A 26,334-nucleotide genomic window follows, 5' to 3' on the forward strand; every position below is an offset into this window, starting at 1 on the left:
GGAAAAGCAAAGGAATTAGGTGGTTTTCACCCAAAAGGGTGGATGCAGATGCCGTGGCACAATGCGGCTCTCTGAGTTTTGGGTCTCGGAGGCATCTTCCAGCTCGTCACTGATCCACACAGCTCCTGCTGTGTCTTTTGGAGGCTGAACTGGGGCCCTCTGGGAGCTGTGGAGCTTCACCATGCAGCTTGGGGAGGTGGATGAGCCGGAGGAGAGGGGGGAAGCCGCAGGGGTGGGGATTCACTGGTCCTGCCAGGGACGCAGCAAGCACCCACAGGTCTCCCAGAGCCTGGCAAAGCCGACTGCCACATGGAGGACAGAAGGTGATGGGTGTGAACTGGAAGAGGACGGGTTCCCCCTGGCTACCAGCAGCTTTTCCCTGAGGACAGCTGAGTGGGGCAGCTGCACCATCCCCATCTGTGGAGCTTGTCCAGAGCAGGCTGGATAAAGCCCCGAGGAAGCGGCTCTGGCCCTGCCTGCAGCAGCATGACCTCAGCTGGAGGAGGGTGGGTTGGAGGCTGAGCTCCCAGGTCCCTCCAGAGCCAGGTTGTGGTGGGACCCCGCCATTCCCCGGGCTGTTGTTTGCAGGTGTGGGGGCATGGAGGGGACTTCTTCCCCCTTTGCCCACCCCTTGCTGTCACCCTGCGGAGCCGGGACTGCCCCGGGGACAGGGCTGGGATAAGGGTGGGGACGGGGACCGGGAGATGGGGACGGGAGCGAGGGGATGGGAGGGGGGCCGGGGCCGGGCAGGGCCAGCCCGCCGCTCCCGCCGTCTCCCCCCGGTCCCCACCGGGGTGCGGAGGGGGGCCGCCGCCGCTCCGCGCCTCCCCGGTCACCGCGGCGGAGGCTGAACTTCCTGGGTCACCGGCGGCTCCTCCATCCGGGAGCCGGGCGGAGCCGCCGCGGGGCCGGCGGCGGCGGCGCTTCCCCGAGCGGCCCGGAGCGGGGGGCGGGGGGCGGGGGGGGGGGGCGGCGGTGCCCCGCGGCCGCCGGAGCATCGCTCCGCCGGGCTCTGCCCCCGCCGTGTCCGCGGGTCCCGGGGTGCCGGGGGTCCCTCCGCCGAGCCGGGGAGGGGTTGCCCGAGCCGGCGGGTGCCCCTCTCCGCTGCCCGCAGCCCCACCGCGGGATGGGGGGACCCTGCTAGCGGGCCCCGGTATCTCCTTGGAAAGCCACCGAGGCCCGGTTAGTGAGGACAGCGGCGAGAGCAGGGGACACAGCTGCTCCGTGCGGGGGTGGGGGGGGGCACCCCTGAACCCTCTTTCCCTCTCTTGCAGGTGCCACCGGGCTTTGAAGCGGCGTCGGCGACATGCAGGAGAGCTACGAGTCCCTGCTCCTGCTGGGTAAGGCTGGCGTCCTCGCCCGCTCCCGCGCCCCGCGGTGTGCGCCCGCCCGCCCCGCCACGCGCCGGGCTTCGCTGCCAAAAAATAATCCCTTGCCAAAGAAGACGCATCCTGCGGGCACGGCGAGAACAAAAGCCGTCCCCGCCATGCGTCGGCGCAGCTGGCACCGCGGGGTTGGGCACCTGCCTTCGGCGCTGCAAGGCCTCTCGGCGCAACGCGGCACGTGCTTTTTAGCTGGCGGGCGCAGGGGGGGAAAGGAAGTGCAGTTTTTGTGGGAGTTTGTGTTTTTTAAGGCATTGGGTGCAGAGAAATGCAGTGCTGGGATGGCACATCCCTCCTCGGAAGATGGGAGATGCCAGAAGCGAGGTTACCTGCCAAGCAGGCGCAAACTGTGGGCTGGAAATGCCTTTTATTGCCTTTCTCTCCCAGCTGCTTGCCTGAATGCAAAATGCCGTATCTCCTTTAAAAAGTGTATATACAGTGTTCAATAAACCCCACTTACCAGCCCTGTAACAAACCTGGTGTCTTCTTTCCCCCTTTTTCTGGAGCAGACTTCCCGATTCCCAAGCCCAATGTCATCTCCCGGCTGGAGCTGGAGGAAGAGCTCGGGGTGCCAGACCCGAATGACACCAAGGAATGGGAGATCCTCAGGGTGGCCCCCACAGGTGAGCCAGGACCCCACCCTGAATGGGCCGGAGGTTTTAGCAACAGCCCCGTGGCAGCCCCCGCTCCTCCGTCTCAGGGAGCGTCCCAAGCTGGCAGGTATCCGGGGCTCTGTGGAGCCACCGGGCTGGGGTCAGGAAGAGTTTCTTGCCCTCTGTTCAGGGATCAGCCTTTGGCAGCTGTCCACCTGAATTCTTCAGGCTCCCCCTCTTTCCCCTGGGAGCCGGGAATCACTCCTGTCAGCATTGTCTCTCTCTGCCCCAGCAGATGACGGTACAGGGAGCGAGAACGAGGAGGAGGCTCCCGAACCGGATGGCCCCGAGCTGGCAGAGCTGGATGTCATCCTGTCCCGGGGGACTGAGCAGGGCATCCCCCAGAGCCCTCTGCTTGGGGACGCCTGCCAGAGCCACTGCGGCCCGCCCTGGGACCCACGGAACACCCCCGAGGAGCGGCCAGCAAGGCCCCCCTGCAGTGGGACGACAGCCAGCAGCCGAGGGGGGCGGCGTGCACGGCGGGGCAACATGCCGAAAAGCTGTGGGCACTGCGAGAAGACCTTCTCCCGGCGGTCGGAGCTGCTGATCCACCAGCGGCTGCACACAGGGGAGAAGCCCTACAAGTGCCTGGACTGTGGGAAGAGCTTCACCCGCAGCTCGAACCGCAATGCCCACCAGCGAATCCACAGCGGGGACAGGCCCTACAAGTGCCCCGACTGCGGGAAGAGCTTCAGCCAGAGCTCAGACCTGGCGAAGCACCAGCGGTTACACGGTGGTGAGCGGCCCTATGCCTGCACCAAGTGCGGAAAGAGCTTCAGCTGGAGCTCAGACCTTGTCGTTCACCAGCGCATCCACACCGGCGAGCGGCCCTACAAGTGCCCCCAGTGCGGGAAGACCTTCAACCGCAGCTCCAACCTGAACACGCACCAGCGGACACACCTGGGCGAGCGGCCCTACAAGTGCGCCGACTGCGGCAAGAGCTTCAGCTACAGCTCGGCCTTCCTCAAGCACCAGCGCACCCACACCGGGGAGAAGCCCTACCAGTGTGCCGGCTGTGGAAAGAGCTTCTTCGAGAGCTCGGCCCTGATCCGGCACCAGCGCATCCACACCGGGGAGACCCCCTACCAGTGCCCCCACTGCGGCAAGAGCTTCAAGCAGAGCTCGTCCCTCATCACCCATCTGCGCACCCACACCGGGGAGAAGCCCTACAAGTGCGGTGACTGCGGCAAGAGCTTCATTGTCAGCTCAGCCCTCATCAGGCATCAGCGCATCCACCTGGGATAGGAGCCCACCACTGCTCTGCCTCCAGGCGTCCAACCCCACCACACTGGGGGGGGGCCGAGCCAGACAGAGCTAGAGGTGGCTTGAGGGTACCAATGGGCTTCAGTCAGTGGGGATGGACACAAGGGAACATTTCAGCTCTCCTGTGTGGATCAGGGATGCGGCACTGCCACCAGCTGCCTGCGGGAACTCCTGGACCCTGTCCCAGCCAGAGCTGTGGGAAGCCCACGCCGGGCGGGCAGCCCTGGCTCGCTCCTGGCTCAGGGCTGAGGGCTCGGGACGGCCCGGGCCGCCTTTGCGCTGCGCTGTGTCCATGTCGTGGCTGTTGTGTAAACGGGGCCAAGCCTTTTACCTGCCGGTGTTTCGCCATGGGGTTCAAGGGAGGAAAGGGGAGGGGGGGACTGCAAAGCACAACCCAAGGCCTGGGCTTGCTCGCAAGGCGCGCTCCTCCCTGCGTGAGCACAAAGGGTCCTGTAAGCCATTAAGCGGGCAACGGCCCTGCCCGAGCAGGGCTGTCGCAGCAGCTCGGCCGACGCCGCTGGCAAGACAAGCTCAGCGCGAGCCCGGGCTCAGCATGGCGGGGCGCGCAATCCCTCTCCTTTCCCTGCCTGCTGTAGTAAAGAGTTGCTGTTTGCCGGCTGCGGGCTGCGCGCGCCTGTGCTTTCCCCCAGGGCCAGGACGGGGGGGGTCGCAAGGGCTGCCGCTGCCGACACCCGCAGTCCAGTGGTGCCCTTCGTCCCCGCCGGGAGCTGCTTTTCCAGACGGGGAATGGCGTGGCTGGGCACGACGGCGCCTTGAGGGGGGCCTCTCGTGCTGCTTAGGTGACCGCGGGCCTGTGGGACCCCCCCAGCCAGGGCTTGGGCCTCTGGGCGGCTCCGAGGGCCGGGGGGACGGCGGTCCCCAGGGACCCCGGCGCTGCGGCCTCGGCTCCGTCCTGCTGCGGCAGCGGGTCTGGCCGCGGGCAGGGCGCAGGCAGGAAGGGGTGCCCCCCGAAATGGGGGGGGGGGTGGGCAGCGCGGCCCCGGCCCCGGCCGAGAAGGGAGGGGAGGGGGCGGGGGCCGGGGGAGAAGCGCCCCTGCGCCGCCGGGTGCCGGGGGACCGGGCGGTCGGGGCGGGAGCTGGGGAATGGGGCCCAGGGCCGGCAGGGGGGCGGCGGCGGGGGGCCGAGGCGGGGCCGGGGCCGGGGTCTTCCCCTCGCCGCCACCGCCTTCCTCCGAGCAGCCCCCGGGGGTTGAACTTCCTGGGTCAGCGCCGCCGCCGCCGCCTCCATTGTCCGCCCGGCACCGGCGAGGCCGCGGCGGCGCCCGGACGGCAGCGGGGGCCGGGGCCGGGCGAGGAACCGGGCGGGAGCCGCGGCCGCCGGCCCGGGCTGCGCCCGCAGGTACCGGGGCGGCGCGGGCGGAGGCCGGCGGCGTCGGGGCCCGAGGACGGGGCCGGGGCCGGCGCTTCCCTCCCAAGGCCCGGCCTCGGCCCGCCCCGCAGCCTGCCCCGGCCCGGGCTCGGGCTCGGGCTCGGGCTCGGGCTCGGTTCGGGGCCGCGGTTCGGGGCCTGCCGGTGCCGGCAGCCGCCGGGGCGTCCCCAGCCGGCGGGTCCCGGGGGGGTGGGCAGCCCCCCGGCGCGGCCTCCCCGTGGGCGCCGCTCACCTTTGGCTTCTTTCTCCCCTTGTCGTCGCAGGTGGGGACGGCCCGGGGACGCCCCCGGCTCGAGGAGCCCCCGCCATGTCGCCGAAGCGCTGCAGAGGGTCCGCGGCCCCCCAGCCCGAGCGTGGCAGGTCCCCGAGGGGCCCGGGCCGGGCAGAGGGGCAGCCGGCCCCCGCGGCCGGCGGGGAGGCCGAGGCGGTCGGCCGCGGGCGTGGGGGGCGGAAGCGCAAGGAGACGGTCGTGCGGCAGCGGGCGGCCACCGGCGAGCACCCCAACATCTGCGTGGAGTGCGGCAAGAGCTTTGCGCAGAGCGCGGCGCTGCTGGCCCACCGGCACAGCACCGGCGAGGTGAAGCCCTTTGCCTGCCTCGACTGCGGCAAGAGCTTCGGCCTCAGCGACAATCAGATTCGGCAGCAGTGCGCCCACGCCGGCGGGAGCCCACAGAGCTGCCGGGACTGTGGGAAGGAGGTGGACGGCGACACCAACGACCCCAGCCCAGCCCCGCAACCCCCTGGCCAGAGTCCCGACGAGTGCCGCGACTGCGGGGAGGGCTTCGGCCAGAGCTCAGACCTGGCGAAGCACCAGCAGCTGCACACCAGCGAGCGGCCCTACGCCTGCACCGACTGCGGGAAGAGTTTCCGACGGAGCTCGGACCTCGTCATCCACCAGCGCGTCCACACCGGCGAGCGGCCCTACAAGTGCCCCCAGTGCGGGAAGAGGTTCAGCCGGAGCTCGGACCTCGTCATCCACCAGCGCATCCACACCGGCGAGCGGCCCTACAAGTGCCCCCAGTGTGGGAAGACCTTCAAGAGCAGCTCCAACCTCAACATGCACAAGCGGACCCACCTGGGCGAGCGGCCCTACAAGTGCGCCGACTGCGGCAAGAGCTTCAGCTACAGCTCATCCTTCCTCAAGCACCAGCGCATCCACACCGGGGAGAAGCCCTACGAGTGCCCCCACTGCGGGAAGAGCTTCTGCGAGAGCTCAGCCCTGATCCGGCACCAGCGCACCCACACCGGGGAGACCCCCTACCAGTGCCCCCACTGCACCAAGAGCTTCAAGCAGACCTCGGCCCTCATCACCCACGTGCGTACCCACACCGGGGAGACCCCCTACCACTGCCCCCACTGCGGCAAGAGCTTCAAGCAGACCTCGTGCCTCATGACCCACCTGCGCACCCACACCGGGGAGAAGTCGTACCAGTGCGGCAACTGTGGCAAGCGATTCTGGGAGACCTCGGCCCTGATCCGCCACCAGCGCATCCACACCGGGGAGAAGCCCTACCAGTGCCCCCACTGCGGGAAGAGCTTCTGCGAGAGGTCGCCCCTCGTTACCCACCTGCGCATCCACACCGGGGAGACCCCCTACCAGTGCCCCCACTGCAGCAAGAGCTTCAAGCAGACCTCGTCCCTCATCACCCATGTGCGCACCCACACCGGGGAGAAGCCCTACAAGTGTGGCGACTGCGGCAAGAGCTTCAGCTACAGCTCAGATCTGGTCCGGCATCAGCGCATCCACACCGGGGAGACCCCCTACCAGTGCCCCCACTGCAGCAAGAGCTTCAAGCAGAGCTCGTCCCTCACAGTCCACCTGCGCACCCACACCAGGGAGAAGCCTTACAAGTGCAGCGACTGTGGCAAGAGCTTCTCTGAGTCCTTGGTCCTCAGATGGCACCGTCGCATCCACCTCAGATAAGCACCCACAGCTGCAGCTCCTCCGTGTGTCTGGCCCCACTGCATTTGGGGGCCTGAACCAGAGAGGGCTAGAGGTGGCTCAGGGGTACCTGGGGGGCTTCCAGCCACAGTGGCGAAGCGGGAGCCTTGCGGAGCTGTGCCAGCACGGGCAGCCAAGACCACTCCTGAGCCCAAGTCACAGTCTGGATGGAAACAAGGGAACATTTCACCTCTCCTGTGTGGATCAGGGATGCGGCACTGCCACCAGCTGCCTGCGGGAACTCCTGGACCCTGTCCCAGCCAGAGCTGTGGGAAGCCCACGCCGGGCGGGCAGCCCTGGCTCGCTCCTGGCTCAGGGCTGAGGGCTCGGGACGGCCCGGGCCGCCTTTGCGCTGCGCTGTGTCCATGTCGTGGCTGTTGTGTAAACGGGGCCAAGCCTTTTACCTGCCGGTGTTTCGCCATGGGGTTCAAGGGAGGAAAGGGGAGGGGGGGACTGCAAAGCACAACCCAAGGCCTGGGCTTGCTCGCAAGGCGCGCTCCTCCCTGCGTGAGCACGAAGGGTCCTGTAAGCCATTAAGCGGGCAACGGCCCTGCCCGAGCAGGGCTGTCGCAGCAGCTCGGCCGACGCCGCTGGCAAGACAAGCTCAGCGCGAGCCCGGGCTCAGCATGGCGGGGCGCGCAATCCCTCTCCTTTCCCTGCCTGCTGTAGTAAAGAGTTGCTGTTTGCCGGCTGCGGGCTGCGCGCGCCTGTGCTTTCCCCCAGGGCCAGGACGGGGGGGGTCGCAAGGGCTGCCGCTGCCGACACCCGCAGTCCAGTGGTGCCCTTCGTCCCCGCCGGGAGCTGCTTTTCCAGACGGGGAATGGCGTGGCTGGGCACGACGGCGCCTTGAGGGGGGCCTCTCGTGCTGCTTAGGTGACCGCGGGCCTGTGGGACCCCCCCAGCCAGGGCTTGGGCCTCTGGGCGGCTCCGAGGGCCGGGGGGACGGCGGTCCCCAGGGACCCCGGCGCTGCGGCCTCGGCTCCGTCCTGCTGCGGCAGCGGGTCTGGCCGCGGGCAGGGCGCAGGCAGGAAGGGGTGCCCCCCGAAATGGGGGGGGGGGGTGGGCAGCGCGGCCCCGGCCCCGGCCGAGAAGGGAGGGGAGGGGGCGGGGGCCGGGGGAGAAGCGCCCCTGCGCCGCCGGGTGCCGGGGGACCGGGCGGTCGGGGCGGGAGCTGGGGAATGGGGCCCAGGGCCGGCAGGGGGGCGGCGGCGGGGGGCCGAGGCGGGGCCGGGGCCGGGGTCTTCCCCTCGCCGCCACCGCCTTCCTCCGAGCAGCCCCCGGGGGTTGAACTTCCTGGGTCAGCGCCGCCGCCGCCGCCTCCATTGTCCGCCCGGCACCGGCGAGGCCGCGGCGGCGCCCGGACGGCAGCGGGGGCCGGGGCCGGGCGAGGAACCGGGCGGGAGCCGCGGCCGCCGGCCCGGGCTGCGCCCGCAGGTACCGGGGCGGCGCGGGCGGAGGCCGGCGGCGTCGGGGCCCGAGGACGGGGCCGGGGCCGGCGCTTCCCTCCCAAGGCCCGGCCTCGGCCCGCCCCGCAGCCTGCCCCGGCCCGGGCTCGGGCTCGGGCTCGGGCTCGGGCTCGGGCTCGGGCTCGGTTCGGGGCCGCGGTTCGGGGCCTGCCGGTGCCGGCAGCCGCCGGGGCGTCCCCAGCCGGCGGGTCCCGGGGGGGTGGGCAGCCCCCCGGCGCGGCCTCCCCGTGGGCGCCGCTCACCTTTGGCTTCTTTCTCCCCTTGTCGTCGCAGGTGGGGACGGCCCGGGGACGCCCCCGGCTCGAGGAGCCCCCGCCATGTCGCCGAAGCGCTGCAGAGGGTCCGCGGCCCCCCAGCCCGAGCGTGGCAGGTCCCCGAGGGGCCCGGGCCGGGCAGAGGGGCAGCCGGCCCCCGCGGCCGGCGGGGAGGCCGAGGCGGTCGGCCGCGGGCGTGGGGGGCGGAAGCGCAAGGAGACGGTCGTGCGGCAGCGGGCGGCCACCGGCGAGCACCCCAACATCTGCGTGGAGTGCGGCAAGAGCTTTGCGCAGAGCGCGGCGCTGCTGGCCCACCGGCACAGCACCGGCGAGGTGAAGCCCTTTGCCTGCCTCGACTGCGGCAAGAGCTTCGGCCTCAGCGACAATCAGATTCGGCAGCAGTGCGCCCACGCCGGCGGGAGCCCACAGAGCTGCCGGGACTGTGGGAAGGAGGTGGACGGCGACACCAACGACCCCAGCCCAGCCCCGCAACCCCCTGGCCAGAGTCCCGACGAGTGCCGCGACTGCGGGGAGGGCTTCGGCCAGAGCTCAGACCTGGCGAAGCACCAGCAGCTGCACACCAGCGAGCGGCCCTACGCCTGTATTAAGTGTGGGAAGAGTTTCCGACGGAGCTCGGACCTCGTCATCCACCAGCGTGTCCACACCGGCGAGCGGCCCTATACCTGCTCCAAGTGCGGGAAGAGGTTCAGCCGGAGCTCGGACCTCGTCATCCACCAGCGCATCCACACCGGCGAGCGGCCCTACAAGTGCCCCCAGTGTGGGAAGACCTTCAAGAGCAGCTCCAACCTCAACATGCACAAGCGGACCCACCTGGGCGAGCGGCCCTACAAGTGCGCCGACTGCGGCAAGAGCTTCAGCTACAGCTCATCCTTCCTCAAGCACCAGCGCATCCACACCGGGGAGAAGCCCTACGAGTGCCCCCACTGCGGGAAGAGCTTCTGCGAGAGCTCAGCCCTGATCCGGCACCAGCGCACCCACACCGGGGAGACCCCCTACCAGTGCCCCCACTGCACCAAGAGCTTCAAGCAGACCTCGTCCCTCATCACCCACCTACGCACCCACACTGGGGAGACCCCCTACCACTGCCCCCACTGCGGCAAGAGCTTCAAGCAGACCTCGTGCCTCATGACCCACCTGCGCACCCACACCGGGGAGAAGCCCTACCACTGCGGCAATTGTGGCAAGAGCTTCTGTGAGACCTCGGCCCTGATCCGCCACCAGCGCATCCACACCGGGGAGAAGCCCTACCAGTGCCCCCACTGCGGGAAGAGCTTCTGCGAGAGGTCGCCCCTCGTTACCCACCTGCGCATCCACACCGGGGAGACCCCCTACCAGTGCCCCCACTGCAGCAAGAGCTTCAAGCAGACCTCGTCCCTCATCACCCACCTACGCACCCACACCGGGGAGAAGCCCTACAAATGCTGTGACTGTGGCAAGAGCTTCAAGCAGAGCTCGGCTCTGGTCCGGCACCAGCGCATCCACACCGGGGAGACCCCCTACCAGTGCCCCCACTGCGGCAAGAGCTTCAAGCAGACCTCGTCCCTCACAGTCCACCTGCGCACCCACACCAGGGAGAAGTCATACAAGTGCCGTGACTGTGGCAAGAGCTTCAGCGAGACTTCACCCCTCATCAGGCACGAGCGCATCCACCTAGGATAGGTTCCCGCAGCTGCTCCTCCTCTGCATTTGGGGGCCTGAAACAGACAGGGCTAGAGGTAGCTCCGGAGAACCTGGGGGCTTCCAGCCACGGCAGGAAAGCAGGAGGCTTGCATAGTTGTGCCAGCATGAGCACCCAGGACTCCTCCTGAGTGTGACCGGGCACTTGTGGCAGAGGAGCCGCGGTGGGTATGGGCTCATGGGGACATTTAGCCTCCCCATGTGGAAGGGGACATGGCACTGTCACTATATGCCTGCAGGAATCATAGAATCATTGCGATTGGAAAAGATCTCTGGGATCATCAAGTCCAACCATCAACCAAGCACTACCATGCTTCGTAATCTATGTCCTCTAACGCCATGTCTACATTTTTTTGAACACCTCCAGGGATGGTGTCTCCACCACCTGTCTGGGTAGCCTGTTCCAATTCCTGGACCCTGTCCCAGCCAGAGCTGTGGGAAGCCCACGCCGGGCGGGCAGCCCTGGCTCGCTCCTGGCTCAGGGCTGAGGGCTCGGGACGGCCCGGGCCGCCTTTGCGCTGCGCTGTGTCCATGTCGTGGCTGTTGTGTAAACGGGGCCAAGCCTTTTACCTGCCGGTGTTTCGCCATGGGGTTCAAGGGAGGAAAGGGGAGGGGGGGACTGCAAAGCACAACCCAAGGCCTGGGCTTGCTCGCAAGGCGCGCTCCTCCCTGCGTGAGCACAAAGGGTCCTGTAAGCCATTAAGCGGGCAACGGCCCTGCCCGAGCAGGGCTGTCGCAGCAGCTCGGCCGACGCCGCTGGCAAGACAAGCTCAGCGCGAGCCCGGGCTCAGCATGGCGGGGCGCGCAATCCCTCTCCTTTCCCTGCCTGCTGTAGTAAAGAGTTGCTGTTTGCCGGCTGCGGGCTGCGCGCGCCTGTGCTTTCCCCCAGGGCCAGGACGGGGGGGGTCGCAAGGGCTGCCGCTGCCGACACCCGCAGTCCAGTGGTGCCCTTCGTCCCCGCCGGGAGCTGCTTTTCCAGACGGGGAATGGCGTGGCTGGGCACGACGGCGCCTTGAGGGGGGCCTCTCGTGCTGCTTAGGTGACCGCGGGCCTGTGGGACCCCCCCAGCCAGGGCTTGGGCCTCTGGGCGGCTCCGAGGGCCGGGGGGACGGCGGTCCCCAGGGACCCCGGCGCTGCGGCCTCGGCTCCGTCCTGCTGCGGCAGCGGGTCTGGCCGCGGGCAGGGCGCAGGCAGGAAGGGGTGCCCCCCGAAATGGGGGGGGGGGGTGGGCAGCGCGGCCCCGGCCCCGGCCGAGAAGGGAGGGGAGGGGGCGGGGGCCGGGGGAGAAGCGCCCCTGCGCCGCCGGGTGCCGGGGGACCGGGCGGTCGGGGCGGGAGCTGGGGAATGGGGCCCAGGGCCGGCAGGGGGGCGGCGGCGGGGGGCCGAGGCGGGGCCGGGGCCGGGGTCTTCCCCTCGCCGCCACCGCCTTCCTCCGAGCAGCCCCCGGGGGTTGAACTTCCTGGGTCAGCGCCGCCGCCGCCGCCTCCATTGTCCGCCCGGCACCGGCGAGGCCGCGGCGGCGCCCGGACGGCAGCGGGGGCCGGGGCCGGGCGAGGAACCGGGCGGGAGCCGCGGCCGCCGGCCCGGGCTGCGCCCGCAGGTACCGGGGCGGCGCGGGCGGAGGCCGGCGGCGTCGGGGCCCGAGGACGGGGCCGGGGCCGGCGCTTCCCTCCCAAGGCCCGGCCTCGGCCCGCCCCGCAGCCTGCCCCGGCCCGGGCTCGGGCTCGGGCTCGGGCTCGGGCTCGGGCTCGGGCTCGGTTCGGGGCCGCGGTTCGGGGCCTGCCGGTGCCGGCAGCCGCCGGGGCGTCCCCAGCCGGCGGGTCCCGGGGGGGTGGGCAGCCCCCCGGCGCGGCCTCCCCGTGGGCGCCGCTCACCTTTGGCTTCTTTCTCCCCTTGTCGTCGCAGGTGGGGACGGCCCGGGGACGCCCCCGGCTCGAGGAGCCCCCGCCATGTCGCCGAAGCGCTGCAGAGGGTCCGCGGCCCCCCAGCCCGAGCGTGGCAGGTCCCCGAGGGGCCCGGGCCGGGCAGAGGGGCAGCCGGCCCCCGCGGCCGGCGGGGAGGCCGAGGCGGTCGGCCGCGGGCGTGGGGGGCGGAAGCGCAAGGAGACGGTCGTGCGGCAGCGGGCGGCCACCGGCGAGCACCCCAACATCTGCGTGGAGTGCGGCAAGAGCTTTGCGCAGAGCGCGGCGCTGCTGGCCCACCGGCACAGCACCGGCGAGGTGAAGCCCTTTGCCTGCCTCGACTGCGGCAAGAGCTTCGGCCTCAGCGACAATCAGATTCGGCAGCAGTGCGCCCACGCCGGCGGGAGCCCACAGAGCTGCCGGGACTGTGGGAAGGAGGTGGACGGCGACACCAACGACCCCAGCCCAGCCCCGCAACCCCCTGGCCAGAGTCCCGACGAGTGCCGCGACTGCGGGGAGGGCTTCTGCCAGAGCTCAGACCTGGCGAAGCACCAGCAGCTGCACACCAGCGAGCGGCCCTACGCCTGCACCGACTGCGGGAAGAGTTTCCGACGGAGCTCGGACCTCGTCATCCACCAGCGCGTCCACACCGGCGAGCGGCCCTACAAGTGCCCCCAGTGCGGGAAGAGGTTTAGCCGGAGCTCGGACCTCGTCATCCACCAGCGCATCCACACCGGCGAGCGGCCCTACAAGTGCCCCCAGTGTGGGAAGACCTTCAAGAGCAGCTCCAACCTCAACATGCACAAGCGGACCCACCTGGGCGAGCGGCCCTACAAGTGCGCCGACTGCGGCAAGAGCTTCAGCTACAGCTCATCCTTCCTCAAGCACCAGCGCATCCACACCGGGGAGAAGCCCTACGAGTGCCCCCACTGCGGGAAGAGCTTCTGCGAGAGCTCAGCCCTGATCCGGCACCAGCGCACCCACACCGGGGAGACCCCCTACCAGTGCCCCCACTGCACCAAGAGCTTCAAGCAGACCTCGGCCCTCATCACCCACGTGCGTACCCACACCGGGGAGACCCCCTACCACTGCCCCCACTGCGGCAAGAGCTTCAAGCAGACCTCGTGCCTCATGACCCACCTGCGCACCCACACCGGGGAGAAGTCGTACCAGTGCGGCAACTGTGGCAAGCGATTCTGGGAGACCTCGGCCCTGATCCGCCACCAGCGCATCCACACCGGGGAGAAGCCCTACCAGTGCCCCCACTGCGGGAAGAGCTTCTGCGAGAGGTCGCCCCTCGTTACCCACCTGCGCATCCACACCGGGGAGACCCCCTACCAGTGCCCCCACTGCAGCAAGAGCTTCAAGCAGACCTCGTCCCTCATCACCCATGTGCGCACCCACACCGGGGAGAAGCCCTACAAGTGTGGCGACTGCGGCAAGAGCTTCAGCTACAGCTCAGATCTGGTCCGGCATCAGCGCATCCACACCGGGGAGACCCCCTACCAGTGCCCCCACTGCAGCAAGAGCTTCAAGCAGAGCTCGTCCCTCACAGTCCACCTGCGCACCCACACCAGGGAGAAGCCTTACAAGTGCAGCGACTGTGGCAAGAGCTTCTCTGAGTCCTTGGTCCTCAGATGGCACCGTCGCATCCACCTCAGATAAGCACCCACAGCTGCAGCTCCTCCGTGTGTCTGGCCCCACTGCATTTGGGGGCCTGAACCAGAGAGGGCTAGAGGTGGCTCAGGGGTACCTGGGGGGCTTCCAGCCACAGTGGCGAAGCGGGAGCCTTGCGGAGCTGTGCCAGCACGGGCAGCCAAGACCACTCCTGAGCCCAAGTCACAGTCTGGATGGAAACAAGGGAACATTTCACCTCTCCTGTGTGGATCAGGGATGCGGCACTGCCACCAGCTGCCTGCGGGAACTCCTGGACCCTGTCCCAGCCAGAGCTGTGGGAAGCCCACGCCGGGCGGGCAGCCCTGGCTCGCTCCTGGCTCAGGGCTGAGGGCTCGGGACGGCCCGGGCCGCCTTTGCGCTGCGCTGTGTCCATGTCGTGGCTGTTGTGTAAACGGGGCCAAGCCTTTTACCTGCCGGTGTTTCGCCATGGGGTTCAAGGGAGGAAAGGGGAGGGGGGGACTGCAAAGCACAACCCAAGGCCTGGGCTTGCTCGCAAGGCGCGCTCCTCCCTGCGTGAGCACGAAGGGTCCTGTAAGCCATTAAGCGGGCAACGGCCCTGCCCGAGCAGGGCTGTCGCAGCAGCTCGGCCGACGCCGCTGGCAAGACAAGCTCAGCGCGAGCCCGGGCTCAGCATGGCGGGGCGCGCAATCCCTCTCCTTTCCCTGCCTGCTGTAGTAAAGAGTTGCTGTTTGCCGGCTGCGGGCTGCGCGCGCCTGTGCTTTCCCCCAGGGCCAGGACGGGGGGGGTCGCAAGGGCTGCCGCTGCCGACACCCGCAGTCCAGTGGTGCCCTTCGTCCCCGCCGGGAGCTGCTTTTCCAGACGGGGAATGGCGTGGCTGGGCACGACGGCGCCTTGAGGGGGGCCTCTCGTGCTGCTTAGGTGACCGCGGGCCTGTGGGACCCCCCCAGCCAGGGCTTGGGCCTCTGGGCGGCTCCGAGGGCCGGGGGGACGGCGGTCCCCAGGGACCCCGGCGCTGCGGCCTCGGCTCCGTCCTGCTGCGGCAGCGGGTCTGGCCGCGGGCAGGGCGCAGGCAGGAAGGGGTGCCCCCCGAAATGGGGGGGGGGGTGGGCAGCGCGGCCCCGGCCCCGGCCGAGAAGGGAGGGGAGGGGGCGGGGGCCGGGGGAGAAGCGCCCCTGCGCCGCCGGGTGCCGGGGGACCGGGCGGTCGGGGCGGGAGCTGGGGAATGGGGCCCAGGGCCGGCAGGGGGGCGGCGGCGGGGGGCCGAGGCGGGGCCGGGGCCGGGGTCTTCCCCTCGCCGCCACCGCCTTCCTCCGAGCAGCCCCCGGGGGTTGAACTTCCTGGGTCAGCGCCGCCGCCGCCGCCTCCATTGTCCGCCCGGCACCGGCGAGGCCGCGGCGGCGCCCGGACGGCAGCGGGGGCCGGGGCCGGGCGAGGAACCGGGCGGGAGCCGCGGCCGCCGGCCCGGGCTGCGCCCGCAGGTACCGGGGCGGCGCGGGCGGAGGCCGGCGGCGTCGGGGCCCGAGGACGGGGCCGGGGCCGGCGCTTCCCTCCCAAGGCCCGGCCTCGGCCCGCCCCGCAGCCTGCCCCGGCCCGGGCTCGGGCTCGGGCTCGGGCTCGGGCTCGGGCTCGGGCTCGGTTCGGGGCCGCGGTTCGGGGCCTGCCGGTGCCGGCAGCCGCCGGGGCGTCCCCAGCCGGCGGGTCCCGGGGGGGTGGGCAGCCCCCCGGCGCGGCCTCCCCGTGGGCGCCGCTCACCTTTGGCTTCTTTCTCCCCTTGTCGTCGCAGGTGGGGACGGCCCGGGGACGCCCCCGGCTCGAGGAGCCCCCGCCATGTCGCCGAAGCGCTGCAGAGGGTCCGCGGCCCCCCAGCCCGAGCGTGGCAGGTCCCCGAGGGGCCCGGGCCGGGCAGAGGGGCAGCCGGCCCCCGCGGCCGGCGGGGAGGCCGAGGCGGTCGGCCGCGGGCGTGGGGGGCGGAAGCGCAAGGAGACGGTCGTGCGGCAGCGGGCGGCCACCGGCGAGCACCCCAACATCTGCGTGGAGTGCGGCAAGAGCTTTGCGCAGAGCGCGGCGCTGCTGGCCCACCGGCACAGCACCGGCGAGGTGAAGCCCTTTGCCTGCCTCGACTGCGGCAAGAGCTTCGGCCTCAGCGACAATCAGATTCGGCAGCAGTGCGCCCACGCCGGCGGGAGCCCACAGAGCTGCCGGGACTGCGGGAAGGAGGTGGACGGCGACACCAACGACCCCAGCCCAGCCCCGCAACCCCCTGGCCAGAGTCCCGACGAGTGCCGCGACTGCGGGGAGGGCTTCGGCCAGAGCTCAGACCTGGCGAAGCACCAGCAGCTGCACACCAGCGAGCGGCCCTACGCCTGTATTAAGTGTGGGAAGAGTTTCCGACGGAGCTCGGACCTCGTCATCCACCAGCGTGTCCACACCGGCGAGCGGCCCTATACCTGCTCCAAGTGCGGGAAGAGGTTCAGCCGGAGCTCGGACCTCGTCATCCACCAGCGCATCCACACCGGCGAGCGGCCCTACAAGTGCCCCCAGTGTGGGAAGACCTTCAAGAGCAGCTCCAACCTCAACATGCACAAGCGGACCCACCTGGGCGAGCGGCCCTACAAGTGCGCCGACTGCGGCAAGAGCTTCAGCTACAGCTCATCCTTCCTCAAGCACCAGCGCATCCACACCGGGGAGAAGCCCTACGAGTGCCCCCACTGCGGGAAGAGCTTCTGCGAGAGCTCAGCCCTGATCCGGCACCAGCGCACCCACACCGGGGAGACCCCCTACCAGTGCCCCCACTGCAGCAAGAGCTTCAAGCAGACCTCGTCCCTCATCACCCACCTACGCACCCACACTGGGGAGACCCCCTACCACTGCCCCCACTGCGGCAAGAGCTTCAAGCAGACCTCGTGCCTCATGACCCACCTGCGCACCCACACCGGGGAGAAGCCCTACCACTGCGGCAATTGTGGCAAGCGATTCTGGGAGACCTCGGCCCTGATCCGCCACCAGCGCATCCACACCGGGGAGAAGCCCTACCACTGCGGCAATTGTGGCAAGAGCTTCTGTGAGACCTCGGCCCTGATCCGCCACCAGCGCATCCACACCGGGGAGAAGCCCTACCAGTGCCCCCACTGCGGCAAGAGCTTCTGCGAGAGGTCGCCCCTCGTTACCCACCTGCGCATCCACACCGGGGAGACCCCCTACCAGTGCCCCCACTGCAGCAAGAGCTTCAAGCAGACCTCGTCCCTCATCACCCACCTACGCACCCACACCGGGGAGAAGCCCTACAAATGCTGTGACTGTGGCAAGAGCTTCAAGCAGAGCTCGGCTCTGGTCCGGCACCAGCGCATCCACACCGGGGAGACCCCCTACCAGTGCCCCCACTGCGGCAAGAGCTTCAAGCAGACCTCGTCCCTCACAGTCCACCTGCGCACCCACACCAGGGAGAAGTCATACAAGTGCCGTGACTGTGGCAAGAGCTTCAGCGAGACTTCACCCCTCATCAGGCACGAGCGCATCCACCTAGGATAGGTTCCCGCAGCTGCTCCTCCTCTGCATTTGGGGGCCTGAAACAGACAGGGCTAGAGGTAGCTCCGGAGAACCTGGGGGCTTCCAGCCACGGCAGGAAAGCAGGAGGCTTGCATAGTTGTGCCAGCATGAGCACCCAGGACTCCTCCTGAGTGTGACCGGGCACTTGTGGCAGAGGAGCCGCAGTGGGTATGGGCTCATGGGGACATTTAGCCTCCCCATGTGGAAGGGGACATGGCACTGTCACTATATGCCTGCAGGAATCATAGAATCATTGCGATTGGAAAAGATCTCTGGGATCATCAAGTCCAACCATCAACCAAGCACTACCATGCTTCGTAATCTATGTCCTCTAACGCCATGTCTACATTTTTTTGAACACCTCCAGGGATGGTGTCTCCACCACCTGTCTGGGTAGCCTGTTCCAATTCCTGGACCCTGTCCCAGCCAGAGCTGTGGGAAGCCCACGCCGGGCGGGCAGCCCTGGCTCGCTCCTGGCTCAGGGCTGAGGGCTCGGGACGGCCCGGGCCGCCTTTGCGCTGCGCTGTGTCCATGTCGTGGCTGTTGTGTAAACAGGGCCAAGCCTTTTACCTGCCGGTGTTTCGCCATGGGGTTCAAGGGAGGAAAGGGGAGGGGGGGACTGCAAAGCACAACCCAAGGCCTGGGCTTGCTCGCAAGGCGCGTTCCTCCCTGCGTGAGCACGAAGGGTCCTGTAAGCCATTAAGCGGGCAACGGCCCTGCCCGAGCAGGGCTGTCGCAGCAGCTCGGCCGACGCCGCTGGCAAGACAAGCTCAGCGCGAGCCCGGGCTCAGCATGGCGGGGCGCGCAATCCCTCTCCTTTCCCTGCCTGCTGTAGTAAAGAGTTGCTGTTTGCCGGCTGCGGGCTGCGCGCGCCTGTGCTTTCCCCCAGGGCCAGGACGGGGGGGGTCGCAAGGGCTGCCGCTGCCGACACCCGCAGTCCAGTGGTGCCCTTCGTCCCCGCCGGGAGCTGCTTTTCCAGATGGGGAATGGCGTGGCTGGGCACGACGGCGCCTTGAGGGGGGCCTCTCGTGCTGCTTAGGTGACCGCGGGCCTGTGGGACCCCCCCAGCCAGGGCTTGGGCCTCTGGGCGGCTCCGAGGGCCGGGGGGCCGGCGGTCCCCAGGGACCCCGGCGCTGCGGCCTCGGCTCCGTCCTGCTGCGGCAGCGGGTCTGGCCGCGGGCAGGGCGCAGGCAGGAAGGGGTGCCCCCCGAAATGGGGGGGGGGGTGGGCAGCGCGGCCCCGGCCCCGGCCGAGAAGGGAGGGGAGGGGGCGGGGGCCGGGGGAGAAGCGCCCCTGCGCCGCCGGGTGCCGGGGGACCGGGCGGTCGGGGCGGGAGCTGGGGAATGGGGCCCAGGGCCGGCAGGGGGGCGGCGGCGGGGGGCCGAGGCGGGGCCGGGGCCGGGGTCTTCCCCTCGCCGCCACCGCCTTCCTCCGAGCAGCCCCCGGGGGTTGAACTTCCTGGGTCAGCGCCGCCGCCGCCGCCTCCATTGTCCGCCCGGCACCGGCGAGGCCGCGGCGGCGCCCGGACGGCAGCGGGGGCCGGGGCCGGGCGAGGAACCGGGCGGGAGCCGCGGCCGCCGGCCCGGGCTGCGCCCGCAGGTACCGGGGCGGCGCGGGCGGAGGCCGGCGGCGTCGGGGCCCGAGGACGGGGCCGGGGCCGGCGCTTCCCTCCCAAGGCCCGGCCTCGGCCCGCCCCGCAGCCTGCCCCGGCCCGGGCTCGGGCTCGGGCTCGGGCTCGGGCTCGGTTCGGGGCCGCGGTTCGGGGCCTGCCGGTGCCGGCAGCCGCCGGGGCGTCCCCAGCCGGCGGGTCCCGGGGGGGTGGGCAGCCCCCCGGCGCGGCCTCCCCGTGGGCGCCGCTCACCTTTGGCTTCTTTCTCCCCTTGTCGTCGCAGGTGGGGACGGCCCGGGGACGCCCCCGGCTCGAGGAGCCCCCGCCATGTCGCCGAAGCGCTGCAGAGGGTCCGCGGCCCCCCAGCCCGAGCGTGGCAGGTCCCCGAGGGGCCCGGGCCGGGCAGAGGGGCAGCCGGCCCCCGCGGCCGGCGGGGAGGCCGAGGCGGTCGGCCGCGGGCGTGGGGGGCGGAAGCGCAAGGAGACGGTCGTGCGGCAGCGGGCGGCCACCGGCGAGCACCCCAACATCTGCGTGGAGTGCGGCAAGAGCTTTGCGCAGAGCGCGGCGCTGCTGGCCCACCGGCGAAGCCATGGCGGGGAGAAGCCCTTTGCCTGCCTCGACTGCGGCAAGAGCTTCGGCCTCAGCGCCAACCTGCTGAGGCACCGGCGCGCCCACGCCGGCGGGAGCCCACAGAGCTGCCGGGACTGCGGGAAGGAGGTGGGCACCGCCGCTGCCAGCCCAGCCCCGCGCACCTCCAGTCAGAAGCCCTTCAAGTGCGTCGACTGCGGGAAGAGCTTTGGCCACCCCAAGCAGCCCCCCGCCAGCCCCCCGGGGAGGCGCCGGCGGCGGGAAAGCCCTGCCGGGGAGAAACCACCGGCTGTGGCCATCCCCAACACCTGCGCCGAGTGCTGGCAGAGCTTCAGCCAGAACTCGGACCTGGTGAAGCACATGCGCATCCACACCGGGGAAAAGCCCTACGCGTGCCCCCACTGTGGGAAGCGTTTCAACGTCAGCTCCAACCTCATCCGCCACCAGCGCATCCACACCGGGGAGAAGCCCTATGCTTGTGCCGACTGCGGCAAGAGCTTCACCGACAAGTCCACCCTCACCCAGCACCGCCGCATCCACACCGGGGAGAAGCCCTACGCCTGCGCCTTCTGTGGCAAGAGCTTCAGCCGCAGCTCCCACCACAAGCGGCACCAGCGAACCCACGCAGGGCAAAACCCCGTCTCCCTTCTTCCCCTCTGGCCCTACCCCAGCCAGCCCTGCTAGGGAGGCTCGGCACTGCTGGCACTGCTGGGGCGAGTTGCCGCGCGCGTTGGAGGGGGCCGTTAGGGTGAGGTGTAGTAGGATGAGCCACGAGGCTGGTAGGTGGGATTACGTGGGGTGGGTCGGGGCCATAGCCGTTGGGTAGGTAGGATGGGTCAGTAGCGATGGGACGCAGTGGGCAGCAGCAGTGCTCGAGCAGGCAGCGGCTCAGGATCCGCCTCGCCGTGGAGACCCCCAGGACGGGTGAGTCGGGTGGGCCCAGCCCCCCTGTGTGCCACGAGGGCCACCTTCCTGCTTGCCTTTTGCTGCAGGGATGAACCTGGCTGTCTCGGAGCTGGAGCACGTCCGTGCCCGCCAAGGGCATCGCAGCGCCTTGTTCTTGCCGGTCATCGGCTGCGCAGCCCCATGCTGCGTCCTGCCGGGGTGGCGGGGGGCGTGTCGCCCGGCTGCCACGTGTGGGTTTCGCTGTAGAACAGATTAACAAAAAAAACATTTGAATAATAATTACTTTGGCTTCGTGGCTCTCATTATTACTGTGCCCGGACTCCCCTGCCCCTCTTTACCCTGAGCTTAAGCAGAGCTGCCGCTGGACCCGGGAGCCGGTCCCTGTCCCCCCGCCAGGTTGCCGTCGGTCCTGGTTTAAAGAGGAAGACCAGAAGCCGTCCCCGCTTGGCATTATTCCAGTAATAGGGGTGTGTCGGTTGAAATAAGGGGTGTCTTCTGGCAGCAAAACATCTGGGCCTCCCCTCCGCATCCCGCCCACTGCGGGAGTCCCTCGGCTGTGTGTCCCCGGCCCCAAATCCCTCCCGTGTCAGGGCTCAGCATCTTGTCCTTTATGTATATGTGTTATATACATTCCCCCAGGACTGCAAAACAGCCAAGAGATGGTAGCCGTAAAATGAAATCCCTTTTCTGCAGCATCAGCACCGGGCGGGTCGAATGCGGGGTGATGGGCTGCAAGGGCACGCTCCTGCTGTAATCCCCCTGCCCTGTGCTGCAAATCCTCCCGTGCTGCAAAATGCTCAGGGCAGCAGCTCCAAAATACAGGCATAGAGATTAGATACAGATAATGCTGGGCCCTGGCTGCACTGCTCCCTTTTTTGGGGCTTTTGAGGGCTTTTTGGCGGGGTGGATGGTGTTCCCCTTAGCCAGCTTCAGCAGCCCCCTTGGCTGCAATGTCTCCCATCACGGCACTTCACCCACCAGGAGAGACATGGCTGAGCCTGGAATGGTCCCAGGAGAGGGAAAGGTGCAGGGCAAGCCCCCGCCGCCCCCCACCCCAGCGTACAACACCCACACGGTCACTTGAGACACCCCCATTGCTGTAGGGCCAGGGGTGCTTTGCTGGGCTGCATCGCAAAAGCACCAGAATCCCCAGGATGGGGCTGAAATGGAGCCCAAGGGGGGGGGGGGAGGTCCCGGGGCCATTACCTGCCCTTAGCGCCCCAGACCCCCATCCCCCCAAGACCCCGCAGCATCCCGGCAGCCCCGTACTGCCCTGGCCTGAAGCCCTGACCTGGGCACATGACTCTAGCCTGGCCCTGGGGAAGCCATGCCAAAAGAACCCACCTAAACCAAAAAACCCCACCCAAAATCCTCCTGGGGACGGGGGGGGGACCCGGCTCGTCCTCACTGCCCCACCACAGCCCATGGGGGAGGGGGACGGGGACCATTAGCCTTGCGCCGCCCTCTGCGCCACAACCACCTCAAACCACAAACTTCAACAGCAACAACAACAAAAAGACAATATTTTATTACTTTTGGGTTGGTTCTTTTTTTTTTTTTTATAATTGGGAAGTGGCTTTTTTATTTTTTTTTTTTAAACCCCGGGAAACCCAAAGCGGTGGGAAAACCAGCCCAAATTCAAACCAAGTTCGGTCCAGGATTTGCTTCGGTGGTGGCACCGAACGTGATGACTCATCACCATAATTATCATCATTATCACTAATTTACGGCGTGCCTTCACTGCTGCTCCCCACCACAGGCTCCATGCAGCGCTGGAGGAGACGGAGAGTGGGAGCCCCTCCCAGCCCTGAAGAAAACTGGGTAGACAATAGGGTATTTCAGTTAAATCTGCAGGAGGGGGGCACCTCAGGGCCCGCTCAGGGCGAGTACCCCCCCCCCCCCCAGTGCACATCTGTCCCGACAGAGCTGGGGGTCTGTATATTTGTGTGCCCCCCCCCCCCAGCCCCGGGCTCGCGCGGCAGCACAGCTGGCTCCGCGGCAGCTGCCCAAGCCCAGGGCGGGCAGACGGACGGCCGTAGCGGCACCAACAGTCACGCTTCAACCCCGGGACCTGGTAAATTAGCTGTCCCGGTGACGGCCGTGCACCCCGCCGAAGGGCCGGGGCAGCTTCCAGGAGGGCTTGCCTCAGCCCGGCCCGCGGTGGGGGTTAGAAGCCCTGGGCCGGGCAGGGCAGGCGGGTGTCGGGGGCCTCCCCAGCGTGGGTCCGCTCGTGGCGCTTGCGGTGGGAGCTGCGGCTGAAGCCCTTCCCGCAGACGCCGCAGGCGAAGGGCTTCTCCCCGGTGTGGGTGCGCATGTGCTTCACCGGGTCCGAGCTCTGCCCGAAGCTCTGCCAGCGCTCGCCGCAGGTGTCGGGGACCTCAGCGGCCAGCGGCTTCCTCCCGCCCTTGCCCTCGGCGGGGGACGGCTCGGGGCTGCGGCGGGCGCATCGGCCGCGGCCCTTGGCAGGGGGGGCGCGGAGGTGCCGCTTGCGGTGGGAGCTGCGGCTGAAGCCCTTCCCGCAGTCGCCGCAGACGTAGGGCTTCTCCCCGGTGTGGACGCGGCGGTGCTGGGTGAGGGTGGACTTGTCGGTGAAGCTCTTGCCGCAGTCGGGGCAGGCGTAGGGCTTCTCGCCGGTGTGGATGCGGCGGTGGCGGACGAAGTTGGAGCTGACACGGAAGCTCTTGCCGCAGTGGCCGCAGGCGTAGGGTGCCTCGCCGGTGTGGATGCGCCGGTGGGTGATGAGCGTCGAGCTCTGCCGGAAGCTCTTGCCGCAGTCGCCGCAGACAAAGGGCTTGGCACCGGTGTGGATGCGCTGGTGGTTCACCAGGTCCGAGCCATGCAGGAAGCTCTTCCCGCACTCGGCGCACAAATTTGGCCGCTCGCCCTTGGCAGGTGGCGGGGAGGGGGCCACCACTGCCACTGCTGCTTCCTCCTCCTCCTCGGGGGGGCTGTGCTTTGGCTTCTCCAGCTTGCCCTTTTTCTTCGGGGGCTTCTTCTTCTCTGGGCTCTTGCCTGTGGTGGCCCTGGGCTTCCGGGGGGACATGCTGGGGTCACCCCACAGCCGGGGAGGAGGGGGTAGATCAGGGGTGATCCCTCGGTGGGACCCTGGGGACACTCAGGGGTCGGGGGGGGGGGGGGGGCAGCAGGCGAGGGGCGACAGAGCCTTGCCTGTGAGCACAGATGGACAGATGGACAGGCAGCAGTGGGGAGGGGGCTACAGCCCACGAGGGGCCCTGCGCGCACCCACAGGCCGGGGGGCAGCCGGGGAGACCCCACCGAGCGGGTGGGCTGGGAGCGCGGGTGGGTGGGGAAGCTGCGGCCGTCAGAGGGTGGGGTCGTGCTGGGGGAGGGGGGCGAACTGGGGAGGTGGGGGGGCGCACTCCGGCAGGGGTGGCGGCGGGCTGGGGAAGGGGCTGGGGTGGGGGGGCTCGAGCAGCCCACGCGGCTCCGCCCGGCTCCGGCCGACAATGGAGGCGGCAGCGCCTGACCCAGGAAGCTCAAACCCCGACATCCTCCCCCGCCCCGGCCCTGACACCCGACACCCCCCGAGCAGCCCCTCACGGGGGGGTCCTCCCCCCCCCTCCAAGCACCCCAGGGCTGGAGACCCCCGGGGGGAAGCGACACGTCCCACCCCGCACCCCAGGGCTCCCTCGAGCTGGGCAGGGGGGAGACTGGGGGGCTCCCCCCACCGCCTTTGTCCCTCTTGCGAATGTGCACCCTAGTTCCCACGTGGAGCGGCCGCAGGGTGCCCGGCCCCCCTCCCCGCACCCCGAACCGCAAACGCCCATGAAATGGGGCCGGAGGCACCGCCTCACCTTGGGGGGGCTGGGAGTGGGTGGGAGTGGGATGGGGGGGGGGGGTGTCTTCTGCCCTCATCGTGGGGGTGTGGAGGGTCTGCGCTGCTCTGAGAGGCGCCCCCCCCACCCCCAAAAAAACCCCAAACCTCATTTAGGGGGCTCTGCCTGGAAACAGGGAGCGACTGGTCTGGAGCAACTGGTGCTACTGGTGCAGCGGGACAGCGGTGGCGGCTCCACAGGGACAAGCCGGGGGCTGGGTTTTCCACTGGGATTTATTCCCCCAGGACGGCAAAACCCACTGGGAGGGACAGGATGGGACGGGCCCAGGGGTCTCCACCTCCGGGACCCCCCCGCCGCAAGCCGTCGCAGCAGCTCAGGTGCCAGCAACAGCAGGGCTGGCGAACCGCAGCCGGCCAGGGTGCAGAGCCCCCCCACCCCAAACCAGTGGGGAAACCCCCTTGGGACACTCAAAGGTAGACAGTGGTAACAAAGAGCTTCCTAAGGAGGCATGGGTGTCCCTGGGGGAGAGGGTCCTTCGGGCGCAGCACCCCAAGGGCCGCCGCTGGGGCCCTCTGGTAGCCGCCCCTGGCACCGCCAGCATCGCCGGCTCCACCATCACCCTCAGAGGGGCCGGGGCGCGAAGGCCAGGAGGGGCCCGTCCCCACGGTGGATCTTCTCGTGGCGCTTGTGGTGGGAGCTGTGGCTGAAGCCCTTCCCGCAGACGCCGCAGACGTAGGGCTTCTCCCCGGTGTGGGTGCGGCGGTGCTGGGTGAGGGTGGACTTGTCGGTGAAGCTCTTCCCGCAGTCGGGGCAGGCGTAGGGCTTCTCCCCGGTGTGGATGCGGCGGTGGCGGAAGAGGTTGGAGCTGACGCTGAAGCGCTTCCCGCAGTGGCCGCACTGGAAGGGCTTCTCCCCGGTGTGGATGCGCATGTGCTTCACCAGGTCGGCGTTCTGGCCGAAGCTCTGCCAGCACTCGCCGCAGGTGTTGAGCGCCGACGCCTTCCGCCGCGCCTTGGCCGGCCCGCCGCCGCCGCCGGCCGCCCCGTCCCGCGGCTGGGCCCCGCAGCGCGGCGGCGGGCGCTTGCCGGCCGGGAGGTGCCGCAGGTGCTTCTTGCGGTGGGAGCTGCGGCTGAAGCTCTTGCCGCAGTCGCCGCAGCGGTAGGGCTTCTCGCCGGTGTGGACGCGGCGGTGCTGGGTGAGGTTGGACTTGTCGCTGAAGGTCTTGCCGCAGTCGGGGCAGGCGAAGGGCTTCTCGCCGGTGTGGATGCGGCGGTGGCGGCTGAGGCTGGAGCTGACGCCGAAGCTCTTGCCGCAGTCGGGGCAGCGGTGGGGCCGCGCGGCCGCGTGGCTGCGGCGGTGGCTGGCGAGGCCGGAGCTCTGGGCGAAGCTCTGCCCGCACTCCACGCAGATGTTGGGGCTCTCCTCCGCCCGCCCCCCCGGCTGCGCCACGAAGTCCTTGCGCTTGCGGATGCCCGGGGAGACCCGGGGGGCCGCCGCCGCCCCCACTGCTGCCTCCCCCTCGGGGGGCGGCCCCCCGGCCCGCTTGGCCTTGCGGGGGGACATGGCCGGGGCTGGGGTGGGCGGTGGGGGGGGCGTCACCCCAAGCACCACATTCTGCGGAGCCCCCGGGAGGGCGAGACACACCCCCCCCCCGTACACCTGTGCTGGGGAGGGGTACCCACGGAGGTGGGGGGGGGGCGGGGGAAGGAACCCCCCCAATACCACCGGGAGGGGGCGGGACCCCGGTACTCCCCGTGGGGGGGGGGGGGGGGGGGGCGGGGGTGAGACCCCCGGTACCTGCAGTGGGGCGGGGGGGGAGGGGTGTGATGCCGCCGCCCGCCCGGGTCTGGGGGCGGCCCCGCTCCCGCCGCTCCCGCCGCGGCCCCGCGGACAATGGAGGCGGCGGCGGCGGCGCTGACCCAGGAAGCCCAACCCCCGCCGCCCCCCGCATCCCGCCTCCCGGCCCCACGCGCGACCCCCGCCCACGCTGCCCCCCCCCCCCCCGCCCCGCGCATCCACGCCCGACCCCCCGGGACACGAGCGCAGAGACCGCCCCTCCCCCCCCCCCCCATGGCGGGGGTCGCGAGTGGGGTCGGGGTGAGGGTGGGGGGTCCTGGGGGGGGCTCCCGGGTGGGTTCGGCATTTCGGCGTCCCACGGCCCAACCCTGGGGCCCGATCCGGCCGTGCAGGCACCAAAATCTCCATAAAAATGGGGTGACATAGGAAAAAATAACTGCCTGCTACGGCGGGGGGCAGAGCCCCCCCCCCCGCCCCCCCCCCCGGGCGGGACCCGCCGCATTT

The 26,334-nt window shown here is 69.9% G+C and overlaps 3 protein-coding genes across 3 annotated transcripts; 2 read left to right on the top strand and 1 right to left on the bottom strand.

The window, feature by feature from the left end:
- Window positions 1-798: 798 nt before the first annotated feature.
- LOC104049013 (zinc finger protein 142) lies at window positions 799-10,905 on the top strand. Its single transcript, XM_064473820.1, is given in 8 exon segments — window positions 799-1,182; window positions 1,275-1,340; window positions 1,892-2,005; window positions 2,268-3,349; window positions 3,351-4,098; window positions 4,952-6,609; window positions 6,780-7,503; window positions 8,370-10,905. Coding segments are annotated over 7 exon segments (6,021 nt in total). The 5' UTR covers window positions 799-1,182; window positions 1,275-1,306; the 3' UTR covers window positions 10,031-10,905.
- LOC135317528 (uncharacterized) lies at window positions 10,418-20,515 on the top strand. Its single transcript, XM_064473821.1, has 6 exons — window positions 10,418-11,087; window positions 11,954-13,611; window positions 13,782-14,505; window positions 15,371-17,112; window positions 17,491-18,172; window positions 19,026-20,515. The coding sequence occupies exons 1-6, from the start codon at window positions 10,418-10,420 to the stop codon at window positions 20,012-20,014; spliced, it is 6,465 nt and encodes a 2,154-aa protein (XP_064329891.1). The 3' UTR covers window positions 20,015-20,515.
- Window positions 20,516-21,762: 1,247 nt separating this feature from the next.
- LOC135317653 (zinc finger protein OZF-like) lies at window positions 21,763-26,004 on the bottom strand. The gene is made up of 2 exons (XM_064474084.1): window positions 24,698-26,004; window positions 21,763-23,121 (listed from the first exon to the last, which is right to left on the bottom strand). Exons 1-2 carry the CDS (start codon window positions 25,594-25,596, stop codon window positions 22,404-22,406), a joined length of 1,617 nt encoding a protein of 538 aa, XP_064330154.1. The 5' UTR covers window positions 25,597-26,004; the 3' UTR covers window positions 21,763-22,403.
- Between the last annotated feature and the right edge of the window lie 330 nt (window positions 26,005-26,334).

The sequence above is a fragment of the Phalacrocorax carbo genome, chromosome 26 (assembly GCF_963921805.1).
Source record: "Phalacrocorax carbo chromosome 26, bPhaCar2.1, whole genome shotgun sequence".
In the NCBI taxonomy this organism is placed as follows: domain Eukaryota; kingdom Metazoa; phylum Chordata; class Aves; order Suliformes; family Phalacrocoracidae; genus Phalacrocorax; species Phalacrocorax carbo.